The following is a 16,417-nucleotide window of genomic DNA, read 5'->3' as shown; positions in this document are numbered from 1 at the left end:
TCTTGGTGGGCATGTGAATACAATAAGGGATGGTAAGTTTTACGTTTGATGGTAAAAGTTGTTAGTGGTAATTAGGATTGCAAAGGATGATTTGTTGAGTGCTTTTATTATATGGCATAACTAAGATGAGTATTTTAGTTAGTAAATTGTTGTGATATGTTAGACTACTAGTAAGATTGGACGATAAGTGATGGCTTAATGTTGGATGAATACTTAGAGTGATACGATTAAAAGTTGTATTGTTGAAATTGCAAATGCATGATTAGAGGTAAAGAAATGTGTTGAATGCATGTATGAGGAGGCTAGTAGTGTAGTCAATTGTTTGCGTAATATTTGTTAAAGAATGAAGTAATAAGCATCCTGGCCGAATGAAACCATTGCATTTCATTTGGATAGTGGTAATACGTTGTGAATGAATATAATAATCTGTGACGATTTCCGAATTTACTTTGGAATCGACACGAGTTGTTGTTTTGCAGGAACCGTTACTCAAACTCGTAACTTTTGACCTTGTTCTTAAACTTGCCCGACCGAGTAGGAGTACTTACTCCATCGAGTAGACCTCATTCGATCTAGTTAAGAAGTTATAACATCGAAAAGTTGGATCTGCCAGCGGAAACTCGACCGAGTAGCTCCGAATCGATCGAGTAGAGGCCACTCGATCGAGTAACCTACTTACTCGATCGAGTAAGTGAACAGTACCCAGAGAATTGAGGATTCATAACCCCTCTTCTCTATTCTTTTATTCTTATTTATTTTCATTCACCGAAACCCTAATCCTCTATATCTCTCTCTAAGTTGCTCTAATCCTTGTTTTTGGGTGCTTGAATCTTGGTGGTTTACTTGTTAATTTCGTCCTCTTTACTTGCCAATCCTTCAAGGTAATAATATTCATCTCTCTTTATGTTTTTAATTGATTAAACGCATGCAAAATAGTTGGTATTTGCTAGAAATCCGGTTTATATGCATAAAATCTTGCTTGTAATTGTTGTAACATGATCTAGTTGCTTCAATTTGTTGAGTATTAATGCTAAATATACAAAAAATCGAATCAATTTGGGGAAAGTATGTATCGAAATTTCTAGGGTTTGAGATTTTAATTTGGATTTTGGTTGTCTTTTTGATGAAAACGGGGGAAAATTAAGTGATTTTTGTTATGGGTATCATATTTAGAGTTGATTTTGATGGTTTTACTCAAAATTTTGTCTTAACACTCCGTCTTAAAGTGCCCCAAACTGAAATTCGTCTTACATTCTTGTGAAACATGTCTAATTTTGGAACTATTTTGAAGTTTAATCTTTAAATTTGTAGTTGGGTTGTTAATTGATATCATGCTTGTCATAATTAGTTGTAGTTGTAAGACCGTCTGACGACCTTTTTAGAGCTTATTATTGCAATTTTTGGATTGTTTGGTGAAAGAGTATACATAGTGATTCTTCTAAATGTCCTTATATGAAGGTTTATGTGTTCCAAGCATGTGTTGTTGTGTATCTAAAATGTGTGTTAAAAACAGATGCCGAGACCAACTGTAGGAACCCGTCAGAGCAAGAGGGGGAGGGCTTCTGAACCCGAGGTAGGTGAGGGGAGTGGGGGACCTACGGTCCCAGCAGTGCTTGAGTACCCTTCTATTGTCTTTGCGGACTTTACGCAAAGAGATGCTTTTGTTGCTTTGCAGAGACGTCGTATGCGACCCACCCGTTGTATCGACACCATTCTTTTGACTGACCTGGGGATTGAGACTGATGTTAGGCATATCTTTCAAACCTTGGGTATAACTGGGTTGTACCGTCTCCGGAAACATTCCTATGTTTTTATAACCCTCGAGTTTATGAGTTCTTTCAAGTATGATGCGGTGGAGCAGACCGTTGAGTTCCGCCTTATGAACACCAGTTTCTTCCTTACCATGGACATGTTTGCCACCCACCCTGGCCTTTCTAGACCTGCGAAGGGAGCTCTTAGGAACATCCCGACTGAGTGTGGAGCTAGTAGCCTTATGCCTTGCTTCACCGGCAAACCCGCCCCCACCTCTAGCAACATGTTGATTAATGATGTTCAAAATGTCACCTTAAAGATCTTTCTCCGTGCTTTGACCTGTTTGCTATATGAGAGGAAGGACGTGAGTAAGCTTAACTCACACGAGGTGGTGTTGCTTGCGGCTTACCTTAACCTCACCCGATCTCACAGAGTCACCTTTAGTGCCCCGGACATAGTGTGTACCAGCTTGGCCTTGATGGCCTCTTCTGACGCTCATTTTCTGAGTTGTGGTGCCATTGCCACTCGATTGGCGGAGAGGCTTACCACCTTTGTGGCCTCCTTGGCCTATACACCCTTTACCCCAGCGGTGCCTACCTTGGACCGCTAGTACTTTCTTGACCTCAAGTGGCTGAGGACTTTGGAGGATAGTGGGTTGGCATGGAGAGTTTGGGGGGTGAGTTGGATGAGGATACCTGCTCCCGAGCACCTTCCCGCGACCGAGCCTTTACCGGCAGCAGTGGTGGGTGCCGATTCTGATGATGAGGATGAGGAGGTTCCTGAGAGGCAGCTTTACCTCATTCACCCGGATATCTTGGAGGTGATGCCGCAGCCGACGAAAGAGGATCGCGTTAGACCTGGGGATGCCCAGCCTAGAGTAAGGAGAGGACCATGACGAGTGAGGGAGAGGGTGGCTGAGACCCAGCCGGCGCAGCCTGTGTCTCCACAGTATCAGTACCCCGGTTACCCTCCCTTCTATAGCCCTGATATGAGAGTGAGCGAGCTTACGGAGAGGGTGTCTACTACCTTGACACTCCGGAATCTCCATGAGATGGCATATGTACAGGGTATTGGGACTGAGGCAGCTCAGCTCGTATGGTGAAGGGGCGTTGGGGACGATAGTAGAGTTTTCCACTCTTTTGGCATGGAGAGGTCTACTTGGGGAGAGCCCCAGTCATATCCCTACAGTTGCTTGGCCGCGTGGCGTATGGGAGCAGATTCTGGTGTTGGTGGTGTCGCAGGTCATGATGCAGCTGCAGCGAGCACGTCAGGTGGAGGTGGTGGTGACGAGGTGATGAATGAGCAGGATGTGGAGTGATGTTTGTTTTGTTAGCCTTGTTTTATATACTCTGTTCTCATGGATTTGTTATATTTCGTAATCGGCTTGATGATTTGTTGTTGTTCGGCACTTAGTTAGTAGTAATTTGTTAGACTTTGGTTTGTACTTCGGCCATAAGGCCGTATTTTGAGTACTTTTAAGACTGTTAATGCAGGATTTTGGGTCGGGAGAGCGTCCTGACTCGTGTTTATATGATTGTTTGGTCTTGACATGGCGTTTTAGGGGGATTCTTGACCTGTGGCTACTCGATCGAGTGCCCCTCACTCGATCGAGTAACTGCAGGGGTGGCACTGGAGGAGTGTTATGATCTCAGCTTACACGATCGAGTAGCTGATGAACTTGATCGAGTAAGCCCAGCTTGATCGAGCGCCTTACCAACTCGATCGAGTAGCACTGTTACAGCTACTTTTCGTTTTAAAACTTTGTTGAATCACCATATCTTTAAATGTTGTTAAATCATTACTTGTTGGGGGTGTTTTATATCATTGTTTAGCCTCAACGATGGCTATATTATAATGTGTGGTCGTGTAATGTATACAATTTTCAATGCTATGTATGTCGGTTGAAACGATAAATCAAATTGCTTCAGGTAACGTAATGTTCAACGGTTGCAATTCTTGTTGCATTTTGGTATGGTCATATAAGGGAATAATTCTTGCCATGTCTGATAGTTAGTGGGAGGTGTTCAGTGGTGTTGTTCAAATTGCTAATGGTATATATATATATATATATATATATATATATATATATATATATATATATATATATATATATATATATATATATATATCATGTAAGTCATGTTTGCGTAATGTCAAAAAAGTGTCGTGGTTGTCATGAGTCGAACATGCATGTTGGTTAATTTGTACAACTCTCGGTGGTATTTATCTAATTTTGTATACTATATCAAGCCGCCTTAGATAAGTAATGTACAAGGTTTATAATTTTGTTGCATAATTGGTGTGATCATATAACAAAGTAATAGATGACTTGGCTGCTAGTTGGTAATGGTATATCTTGTGGTGTGATACACACTTTTAGTGGTTTTACGTTTATACGAGTCAAGTTGTGTAATGTCCAAAGGTATATTGCTTCATCATGAGTCAAGGTTTGCTTTACGGTTCGTACGTAATGTCTATATGGTATAATGTGTGTCAGTTTGAGGGACATGAAAGTTGTTTAATGGTGAACTTCGGGGACGAAGTTCCTTTTTAGAGGGGCAGAGTAATGTCGCAAAAGGAAAATGATGTAATTATAACAATTTTACAGTATTTTCGTGATATTTTATAGTATCTCCATGACATTTAAAGTGTGTTGAATATTTGCTTGGATAATTCTATTGTGGTTATTGTGTAATTGAGTAAGAGTTATAATTGTAAAATAGAATAGCATGTCGTAATACTTCTTTTTCAGTTAATTATTCGTTATGTTGTCACGAGAATTAGATGTTATTAGCGTTAGTAGAGTTGTTATCAGTAGAGTTGTGTTGTGTGGCTAAAGTGATAGAGTGGAATGAATCCTGTATCGTTGTGAATCAATGGTGGGACCGTTGATTTGTATGTTTTGTAATTGGTAATTGTTGACAAGTAATGGATGAAAGTCTAGTATGATAGTTGTGTTGGTGTACGTTTGAATAATATTATGTAGTAAGTGCAAGTGATAGTCGAGTTAGTCCTTCTTGTGGTTAGTATGTGCTCAGTGATTCAAAAAGGAAGTTGGTGATTCGCTGAGACTCGTGTTGTGTATTGTGCGCTAAGGTGGATGATGATGATGTCTGATGAGCATACACAGGGGGATGATGTTCTTAAACGATAATGTTGACCAGTGTTGGGTAAACGTTGGTGTTGACCTTGGTTTCGTTGTCATGTGTCACGGAGGAGGATGAGTCGAACTTCGGGGACGAAATTCTTTTTAAAGGGGGAAGACTGTCATATCCGTCCTTTTAGGGACCCGTTGACCGATGTTGACTGGCCTTAGACACCTATCTTGTCCTTCGGAAACATTACGAGTGATGACTGATGACGATGTGAGCTTTGGCCTGTGTGTTACTCGATCTAGCTGAGGCTACTCAATCGAGTAGCTTGGGAGCTCGATCAAGTAGGAGTCACTCGATCGAGTAAGTCAGTTACTCGATCGAGTAACGGGATTGGAATGGGGAGTTATAAATCGTGTTTCGTGAAACATCAAATCATTTCCGCACTTCATTTCCTAAACCTAGATGCCGTCACTCCCCTTATCCTTCACCATAGTCCTCGCCTTGAGGTTCTTGGAGGGTGCTTACACCATGGGGATGGGATGCTTGAGTCGGGTAGCGGTCTTGATGCTGGATTGCTATGTATAGCTATGTTATCGTCATCATCATCGTCATCGTTGTTTTCAATTAGAGTTGTAGTGATAGTGATAGATGGTTGTACTATTTGTATAGGTGTGTTGCTTGGTTGATTGGTATCATGTGATCGGACGCGGAATCGCTGCGGTGCGCTAAAGGTATGTTCACCTACTCAGTACTGTTGGTTGTCTAGAGTGTCTTTTGATATGATTTGGGGTATGTAGTGTCGGTATGGTGGTCTGATTATGGTAATTGGTTGGTGTTGTGTTATTTCGTTTATCGTTGTTATGGTACAGCTGATTATGATTGTTTGTCTATGGTTCTCGAGGTCCGTCATCGGCTGGGTGGAGTCACTTGCGGGAGTGGCTTCACGCCCGTAGTTCGCCCTCTGTGGAACCCGCCACCAGAGGGGATGTTCACATTAATGGACATGGGTTTATCGCTTGGTATGATGAGCGGGGCTTAGGTGGGTACGGCTGCGGTCCCCCACTGGCAGGGCTGGTCCAATGGACAGTCGGTGATGGAGATTGATTGGAGGAGATGTGGTGTGTGTGTGTGTGTGTGTGTGTGTGTGTACTGTTGTGCCTATGTTGTGCCTGTGGTTGTGTGTCTGTTCCCTAAGTTGCTGACCTTGTGTGGTTTTGTTTTGTTGTTTGTTTCTGTTGTGTCTGCCGTGATCCACTATGGTGAGCAGTCAGTCTTAGCAGGTGGTTTTTGGATGATAACTGGGTGTTTGGAGGGACGAGTCTATCACGAGTCACGACAGAAGTAGTTCACATAGCTAATAGTGGTTTTGAGTTGTACCTTTCATATATCTTTAGTTTTGTTAATCACTTGTAATATAACTTAATTGTTCTTTTATCGACATTTGATTATTACTGTCCTCGGGCAACCGAGATGGTAACGCCCTTATATGCTAGGGAAGGTCTTTTTAAGGCTCCTTGGTATATGGGGGTGTTACAGTAACTAACCCTCCCTCCCCGCGCAGTGATAGGAGGACAAGGGTCCGATCGCGACATTAGTAAATTGATGACCAACTAAATAAGCAATATTAAGAACATATTGAGGTCCACTATCAATGTTCAAATAACCAACTAAAATGGACAACTCCTCAGCATTCACATTATTGGACTCTTTCCTAGCAAAAAGTGTACCGCCTATAAGGCGGAGCCAGACACGGGTAGGTGGATGATGAACAAATTTACCCCGCTTTCTACCCTCAAAATGGTCAGCAATGGCGACCCACATGGGCTGAACTAACTTCCGAGGGGCAGTGTATGGTCCCTCACTGTGTATGCCAAGGTGAGCGCCGAACGCAGCTAAAGTCATACGAAAATCTTGATTAAACCGACGAAAATGGACGCAATCAGAATTTGCGTCCTCGTCATAGTCCCCACCATAAATTTTAATGCTACTAAAAAATTCAAAGGTGGATGTCTGATAAGTGTATTCCCTCATACTCACCAAACTAGACATACCCGTTCCATTCAAAATTTCTACAATGGGTTCATAAATTCTCAAAGACATTAGACCGTCATGGTCTAAAAAACGGGTTTGAACTAACGTATGTTCCGAAATAGCACTAAACCGGTTCTTTTGTGATTCAGATGAGAAAATTACCTCGGGGTAATCGCGAAGGCCTTCAATAGGCGGAATAGGAGTATACGGGATAAGTGCAGTACCCGTTTGAGCTAGCGACAGGCGGCTGCCGTGGCTACTGCTCGGAGTGTGCGGCGCCATCTCGCGTCGTGACGACTGTCCTACAGTTCGTCTTCTCTTTCCTTCCATTTTTTAACTAGCACACAAATAAACAACAAATTAGCATGTTAATTACCAACAAATAATCCCAGAAATCGACAAAATACCTAATCCTAATTTCAAAAATAGCTAATTGGGACATCAAAAGGGTAGATTAAGCATGAAAAACACGATTTGGACAAAAAAATCAGAAAACCCCCAAATTGTAAACCCTAATTTTCGAACCAAAGTGATTGAGAAAAGGGTTATAAACATTGAAACAAAAAGGGGAAAAAAGATTAGATGTTGGGAAACTTACTTGTGTGAAGTATAAAGACGGAAAATAGGAGGAAATTGCACCAAAAAACAAGCAAGAAAAATGAAAAAGAGAGGAGGAAAATGACGGGTTGTTCGTCGCTGCTTGCTCTTCTTCAAAGTATGTTTATTTGTTTTTGGTGTAAATGAATGAAGGAGTATAATAAACTCTCTCTATTAAATTATAACACGTTGGAAGTCCCTAAAATAGTCGATCGACAGTGGTATTTAGTCGATCGAATTTTTCAACATGGGTTCTCTTTAAATTTTGTCGATTGACTATCCATTTCAGTCGATCGACTTTTTCAACAATCCTACTTTTTAAAATTAATCAATCGACTACCCAATTCAGTCGATCGACTTTTTTCACCATATGCACGTAGCGTGTTTTCCTCCTTTTCGTGCGTAATAGTCGTAAATTTGAACCGGCTAGGAATAATATCTAAAAATCCACACACAATTTTTAACAAGAGGCAGAATACGCACACAAATATTTCAAAATCACACGGTGACGAATCCTAAAAGCAATTAAAGAAAACACACACTAATTAAAGAATTCATTAACTAAATTACAAAATGTATACAACCCGGGTTGCCTCCCGGTCAGCGCTGGTTTTTAAGGTCCCGCTCGACACTTGTTACCTCGATTCTCAGGCTCGGAAATAGGGTCGAAGTATAGCAACTCGACCACTCCAACAAAGTCATTGGTCCCATAGTAATACTTTACTTGGTGACCATTTACCTTAAACCTGGCTCCCGCCGAGTTTTCTAGCTCAACTAACCCAAATTTAGAAACAGACGTTACCGAATAAGGGCCACTCCACCTAGACTTCAGTTTACCAGAGAATAGACGGAGTCGGACATTGAACAGTAGCACCTCCTCCCCAACTTGAAACTCGCGCGGTATGATTCACTTGTCATACCATCTCTTGGTCTTCTCCTTATAGATACGGGTACTGTCATAGGCATTCAACCTAAATTCCTCTAGCTTATCTAACTGCAACAAACGTTTCTCACCACACAGTTTAGAATCAAAATTAAGTTCACAAACTGCCCACCATGGTTTATGCTCTAACTCCACAGGCAAATGACAAGACTTACCATAGACTAAATGATACGGCGATGCACCAATCGGTGTCTTAAATGCAGTCCTATATGTCCATAAAGTATCATCCAATTTCATACTCCAATCTTTTCGTGATTTAGATACAATTTTATCTAAAATTTCTTTAAGTTTTCGATTGGAAACCTCTACTTGAACACTACTTTGAGGATGATACCCCAAACCTCTACGGTGTTCTACACCATATTTGGACAGAAGAGCAGTAAGTTGTTTTTCTTTAAAATGCATACCACCATCACTGATGACAACTCGAGGGACACCAAAGCGAGGGAAGATTACCTTTTTGAAAAGTTGAATAACAGTCTTTGCATCACAATGGACCGAAGCAACGGCCTCTACCCAGTTGGACACGTATTCAACAGCTACTAGAATATACCTGTTGTTTTTACTAGACGAGAATGGTCCCTGGTAGTCAATGCCCCGGACATCGAAAACCCTAAACTCTTAGAAGCTAACTTGAGGCATATCCTGTCACTTTGAAATATTTCCCGTCCGCTGACACGCATCACAATCTACAACAAAATCTTTAGCATCTTTAAACATGGATGGCCAATAAAAACCAGATTGAAGTACCTTAGCCTTGGTCCTAGAAGGACCGTGGTGACCACCATAGGAAGAAGAATGGCATGCTTCTAGGATATCTTTAGTCTCTCACTGCGGTATACACCGTTTGTAAAGACCATCGGCATATTCCTTAAATAGATAAGGATCATCCCAGAAGTACTGCTTCGCGTCATGAAGGAACCGCTTCCTCTGCTGATATGACAAGTCAGGATGCAATAAATAACCTAAAATAAAATTAGCATAATCAGCATACCAAGGAGTTTCAGCATTAGAAATAGCCAACAAAATATCACCAGGGAAAGAGTCATCAATAGGTAAAGAATCTCCCTCTTCTTGCAATGGTAGGCGTGATAAATGATCAACTACCAAATTCTCAGTGCCTTTCTTGTCTTTAATTTCCAAATCAAAATCTTAAAGAAGGAGTATCCATCGCAATAATCTTGGCTTGGGTTCTTTCTTAGCAAATAGGTATCTCAGCACTGCATGGTCAGAAAATACAGTTACTTTCGAACCTAATAAATAAGACCTAAATTTCTCCACCGCGTATACCACAGCTAACAGCTCCTGCTCTGTAGTTTTATATTTCATCTGAGCCTCATCAAGAGTTTGGCTCGCATAGTAGATAACATACAAAGCTTTGTCTTTTCACTGGCCTAGCACCGCGCCACTTGCATAATCACTATCATCGCACATAATCTCAAAAGGCAGCTCCCAGTCTAGAGGCTGAATGATGGGTGCTGTAATCAAAGTCTGCTTCAACCTGTTAAAAGCATTAAGACATTCATCAGTAAAATTAAATAGAGCATCCTTAAGTAACAATTGTGTAAGTGGTTTAGCAATTTTAGAAAAGTCCTTAATGAACCGGCGGTAAAAGCTCACATGACCAAGGAAACTCCTAACTCCCTTAACATTAACATGAGGAGGCAATTTCTCAATCACTTGCACCTTTGCTTTATCAACCTGGATACCCTTATCAGATACTAAGTTCCCAAGGACAATGCCCTCATTAACCATAAAATGGCACTTCTCCCAATTCAGCACTAAATTAACCTCAATACATCGCTGCAAAACTTTCTCAAGGTTAGCCAAACAATCATCAAAATCATTACCATATACGCTGAAATCGTCCATAAATACCTCCATAATTAACTTTATATACTCAGAAAATATCCCCATCATGCACCTCTAAAAGGTAGCTGGGGCATTACACAATCCAAATGGCATTCTGCGATAAGCAAAGACACCATGCGGGCAAGTAAAAGTAGTCTTTTCCTGATCGTCCGGATGGATTGGGATTTGAAAGAAACCTGAATATCCATCTAAATAACAGAAAAATTTATGTGAGGCTAATCTCTCTACCATATGATCAATAAAAAGAAGGGAAAAGTGATCTTTCTTTGTGGCGGCATTTAACTGTCTATAATCAATGCACATCCGCCATCCCGTTACTACTCTAGTTGGTACTAATTCATTTTTCTCATTTTTCGCTACTGTAGTCCCTCCTTTCTTTGGGACTACCTGAACCGTACTTACCCACTTGGAATTGCCAACGGTGTAGATAATACCTGCATCAAGTAGCTTCATCACTTCCGCCATAACCACATCTTGCATCTTCGGATTCAACTTTCGCTGACCCTACTGGCAAGGCTTATGTCCTTCCTCTAGCTCAATTCCATGCATACAAAAGTCGGGACTGATGTACTTAAGGTCAGCCAAACTGTATCCTAAAGCTTTCCTGTTTTTCTTAAGAACGACCAACAAAGCATAAAGTTGGTTATCATCAAGTTTAGCATTAACAATAACAGGATATTGCTCGGAGTCATCTAAAAACACATATTTAAGGTGATAAGGAAGAGGTTTACGCTCTGTTATCTTTACCTCAGTAGCACAAGAAGTTTCCATTATAGCATTTACCATCTCACCTTTCTCAATAGTGAACTCCTTACCTTTTAGAGCAGCTTTCATCATCCTGTAATAAACCTGTACATCCTCTGCAAAATCATCAAGAGCTATTAAACCTTTTAATGGGTCCCCAAGAAGGGATCCCGTCCAATAATGAAACATAGATTTATCTACAATGTCTATAGCATAACATGTATCCTCTATCATAGGCTTAGCCAGTGTGCTAGCCAAATTAAATGTCACCTTATCATCCCCTACCTCGAGAGTCAAACGTCCCTGTTTAACATCAATAATAGCCCCTGTTGTATGTAACAATGGTCTATCCAAGATTATAGGAATCTGAGTATCTTCAGCCATATCTAACACAATGAAATCAACAAGTATGAAAAATTTACCTATCTTAACAGGGACATCCTCTAATACACCTAAAGGTCGCTTAACTGTCCGATCAGCCATTTGTAGGGTCACGTTGGTAACTTTAAGATGCCCCATATTCAGTTTCTCGTAAACCGAATAGGGCATGACACTGACACTGGCACCCAAATCACATAAAGCTTTATCTATTACAAGAGTGCCTATGGTACAGGGAATGGAAAAACTACCCGGATCCTTCAACTTGGGTGGAGACTTACTTTGTAGGAGTGCACTACACTCTTCTGTAAAAGCAATGGTCTCCACTTTATTAAAGCTCCTCTTACGAGTCAGAATATCTTTCATAAATTTAGCGTAGGAGGGTACCTGGGTAATTAGGTCGGTAAAAGGTACAGTTACCTCAAGATATTTGACGACCTCCAAGAATTTACCGAATTGTTGCTCGACCTTTGTATTCTTTAGGCGCCCTCGAAAAGGAACCTTGATAAAAATTGGTGGGTCAGCAGCTTTACTCTTCCATTTATCAGAATTAGACGCCTTATCAGTATTAAGAGGCGTCCCATCAGTAACAGGTAATGGATCAGCAGTTCTGTTGGGTGAAAAAGTCGATCGAACGTCAGAACTAGTCGATCGACTAACAGACACGGTCGATCGACTATCCAACTCAGTCGATCGACTTTTTCCAATTTCCTCGTTGTTCACAACTGCATATTTAGTCGATCGACCATCATCTTCCGTCGATCGACTTTTTTCAGGCGTTACAGCAGCTTCGTCAGCGTACTTTTCTTTCGTATCCAAATATAACTCCTCAATTATGACCTTTTCAGCGTCTTGGGGCATCTCTGGTCCATTATAAGTAAGACCGCTTTGATGATGAATTGCATTAGCCGTGTCATGCGGCTTCTCAGGCTGAGACGGCAACATAACCGGTTGTCTACTTGAAGTAGATAATTCGGCAATTTCATTGTCCAACATCTTATTATGTGTCGTTAATTGAGTAATTAGGGCCTTTTGCTTATGTGAAGCCGCCATCTGTTTCTGTAGCATGGCCTTAATTTCAGACATGTCATTATTCTGAGTTTGTTGAGGAGATTGCATCTGTTGACCTCCTTGATTATGCCTCTGATAACCAACTTGTGGTTGATTTCCACGATTTTGAGGGATAATATATGACGAATTCTGACCTTGCAGCAGCGGTGGAGTAAGAACATTTTGGCTTTGGTAAGAGAAATTCAAATGCTCCCTAGTCCTCTTATTATAAAAATTTGAGTATGGTGTACCTTGTTTGAAGGACTGAAAAGCATGGACTTGTTCTATGGTGCTCATACATTCAACTGTACTATGTTCTGCAATACCACATCGCTCACAAGGTGTTTCCTGTTGGGTCATGGCGTGAACTATCTACTGGTTTCCCAAAGACTGGGATGTCTTCAGTTCGGCAATCTGGGCAGTTAATGCCTCTAATTGAGCTGCAATAGTGCCATCTGATCGACCGCCTCTCGTACTACCTCTGGGTTTACCATACTTGGCAGTGTGGGTAGCTATCTGATTAATTAGCTTCCAGGCATTAGCGTCATTAGTATTTTCCTGGAATCTCCCGTTGGCTGAAGAATCGAGTAGAACCCGATGGTCATCATACACTCCGTTGTAAAACTGGTTGCAGAGAAACTACTTCTGAAACCCATGGTGATGGACTGAACGAACTAGTCTCTTAAAATGAACCCATGCCTCATTTAAGTCTTCAGTGGGACTTTGTTTGAAGCTTGTGATTTGACTTCTCAGGACATTTGTCTTCTGTGGCGGAAAATATCTCTTGTAGAAGGTAACAGCTAAGCTATTACAGTTGGTAACAACCTGATCTTCCATGTCTAAATCACGCAGCCACTCTGCAGCACCGTCTCACAGAAAAAAAAAAAAAAAAAGGAAAAAGCACATGTTTTACTTGGTCCTAGGTCACCCCAGCAGTCAAGGGGATGGAACAGCAGTATGTAACAAACTTCTCCATATGTTTAGCAGGGTCTTCAGTAGCTCACCCTCCAAACAAATTTCTCTCTACCAGGTTAATGTAAGATGGTCTAATCTCGAAAGTTCTATTGTCTATTGTAGGGAGTTTGAATCCTTTAGGAATTGACTCAAGGGTGGGTTTTGAGTGACTTGCTATGGTAGGCAAGATTGTAGTAGTGGCAGAAACTGAAGTGTCTTCTTCAAAAGACTGATTTTCTGCTAAAACTGGTGTATTGAGCGTCAAGTGTACTCAAGTCTTCTGCTTTACGGACTTCCTTACAAAAATTTCGTCTAGCTCAGAAAGTTTTTTCTGGTTCAGAGTCGAATGGTACGAGCTCGGACTTGTGAGATATGGGCATAAACAAAACACTAAAGAAAGGAATAAGAACGGACTCAAGGAACTAATGTTCCCTGAGACGAGACAAACTAAAATAAGCAAACAAAAAATTGTTGCCTCCCCGGCAACGGCGCCAAAATTTGACAGGCTAAATCGCACACCTATCAAAAATAAACCAACTGGCCTAAACTAATGCAATAGAGGTAGTCGGGATCGTATCCACAGGGAGACAAATGTGTTCTATCTGCTAATTATAGTCTGTCTAAGTAACAATTCGGGGGTTGTTTGATTGATTACTAAAACTAATAATGTAGCGTAAGGAAAGAGTAAACAAAGAAGAAATTTGGTCTAAAAATATATAGAGAAATAGTTAGGATAGTCGGTTCACCACGGTCTACAACGGTCTAAGGTCAAGTCAACGGTGAGCATAAAACGGTCTGAAGGGTAATGAACAGGTCCTCTCGATCCACTATTCGCCCTAGAAACACTTCTAATTTACTCTCGCCCTAATTAGAGTATTCTATTGTTCGTGGCAAGTCTTCACCTTTTCCAATCTCTCGATCCATATCAAGGTTTAACAAGGTGGTCAATTAGTCCCATGCATTTAACTAAATAAACCGCAATTAAGTGCAACGATTAACAATTCAGACGGAGTAAAAGGCTAGACCTAAAAACTTAACAGAATACCATCATAAAACCGTGGTTCCCTTAAATCCTAGCATAGGGAATTTAGCTACTACACATAATTGGTACGATAAACTCAACAATAATAATAATAAAGTTTGAATTAAACATAATGATAAGATATAAACAAAGATATAGAATGAAACTCGCAACTAATAAAGAAGAATGATAAGCGCAAAACAACAAGAATTAAGAACTTGAAGAACGAAGGTTAATTAATTACCGAAATAAGGAAAGAAGATTACAAAGTTTCCGATCCGAAAATTCTCCAACAAAGCAATGTGTAACAGTGTTTTGTAGCAAAAGTCCAGATGACCTAATATTGTTCTCAGTCCCTCTTTATATAAAGATAGCTAAGATTTGTTAATTAAACAAATAATGGGCCGAATTAACACTTAATCAACACGGCCTGGTATGAAAACCAGTCGATCGACTAAAAGAACGGTCGATCGACTTTTTCCTAAGCTGAAGTCAGTCGATTGACAAGAAGTAGCAGTCGATCGACTTTCCTGCGGTGACAGCAGCGTCTATCATCACTTTATCATGCTTCCCAACGTCTTCACGCATTCCAAGATGATAATTCCCGAGCTTAACTTCACTAGTATCCAGAATGCGACTCGAGGGACGGGTTTTGGCTTGTTTACACTCCTTCGGGTCCAAATGTGCAATAAATACAAAATAACACAAAGTAGGAAATTCATGGGAGAATAGTAGCTTACGCTATTCAAAATGGCATAGAAATGCGTGCTAATGAATAGAATAAAGTGTATAAAATAGGCACGCATCAATATACAAAAACTAAGTAAATAAAACGTCAGAATATTATATTATTTCATAACCAAAATGTTATCACATATGAAATCAGGACATACTTCGTAGTTATTTTGTTAGAAAACACGATTCTCATCCAAACGTCACTTGATTTCACCCATCATGCCGCATGCGCATCCGAAAGACTTCCCAAGAGGTTACCCATCCTTAGACTACTATCACCTGAGCACGCTTAACTTTGGAGTTCTTATGATAAGATGTCGGAATTTTGTCGTATACATTGTGTTTGCCATTCTAATGCGAGTCAAAGGTACCATACCAAGTCTCCGAATTCTAAAGTGTTTGAGTGACGTTTCACTCACACCAAGACTGAAATGGTGTGAATTCACCCGGAAAAACATAATCAACAGTGTCGAACGATGGAGGGCTGAAAAAGAAAGGAAAGCCAAAGGGGGTCGTAAGAAGACTTTCAAAGGACCCATAATGGTCTTAATCTTCATATATCTAGATAGAATGATGTTCAAAGTGAGATGGCATGGGATAAGGCGGTGATTTCATCGCGTGTGTCTAAAGATAAAAAAATGAAGCAAAGCGGTTTGGTGATGGGTTTGTTGACAGCCGGTTGATGAAGCATTCGGCATGCTTTGGGGCTGGTTTTGTGGAAAGCCACAACCGAATAAAAACTAATTATGTGATTCACCCTGATATCATTGAGAATGATAATTATGATTTGACTGACATTCATGAGCACAATGGGTACGATGACAAAAGATCGCGTTGCAGTATTGCATTGAAAAAATGGCATGTACAGGAAAAGCCCTTGCTCATGCATTTGAGAACTTGATGCATACTTACACTATATAAAATAATAAAATAAACTAATATTTTAAGTTTTGTGAAAAAAACCCATTAATATAATTTAAGAAAAGTTATAAATTAAAATCATTAAATTTGTGATAAAAAAAATAATTTTATGACATACTCAAATTTTTTTTTTTTTTTGCAGTTTAATTTTTTTCTCATATAAAAACACAAGAAGGTGAAATATAAAAATATTAAGGTATAAATTTATAATAAATAAGTAATAAACTAAAAAAGTAAAAAATCTATAAATACAGCGTATTTATTGCGCGAGATCTATACTAGTTATATATATGTACATATTGTTTTAACTCATGTCTTAAAAAA

General features: G+C 40.2%; 2 protein-coding genes across 2 annotated transcripts; both read right to left on the bottom strand.

The window, feature by feature from the left end:
* Window positions 1–8,382: 8,382 nt before the first annotated feature.
* On the bottom strand, window positions 8,383–10,290 carry LOC141613418 (uncharacterized). Its single transcript, XM_074432151.1, has 4 exons — window positions 10,022–10,290; window positions 9,813–9,919; window positions 9,251–9,548; window positions 8,383–8,971 (listed from the first exon to the last, which is right to left on the bottom strand). Exons 1-4 carry the CDS (start codon window positions 10,288–10,290, stop codon window positions 8,383–8,385), a joined length of 1,263 nt encoding a protein of 420 aa, XP_074288252.1.
* A 504-nt stretch (window positions 10,291–10,794) lies between these two features.
* LOC141613417 (uncharacterized) lies at window positions 10,795–12,822 on the bottom strand. Its single transcript, XM_074432150.1, has 3 exons — window positions 12,196–12,822; window positions 11,833–11,970; window positions 10,795–11,754 (listed from the first exon to the last, which is right to left on the bottom strand). The coding sequence occupies exons 1-3, from the start codon at window positions 12,820–12,822 to the stop codon at window positions 10,795–10,797; spliced, it is 1,725 nt and encodes a 574-aa protein (XP_074288251.1).
* Between the last annotated feature and the right edge of the window lie 3,595 nt (window positions 12,823–16,417).

This window comes from Silene latifolia, chromosome 11, assembly GCF_048544455.1.
Source record: "Silene latifolia isolate original U9 population chromosome 11, ASM4854445v1, whole genome shotgun sequence".
NCBI classification, from domain to species: Eukaryota; Viridiplantae; Streptophyta; class Magnoliopsida; order Caryophyllales; family Caryophyllaceae; genus Silene; species Silene latifolia.
Note: the sequence above shows the minus strand (reverse complement) of the source record. Positions and strands in the feature narration are given on the sequence as shown.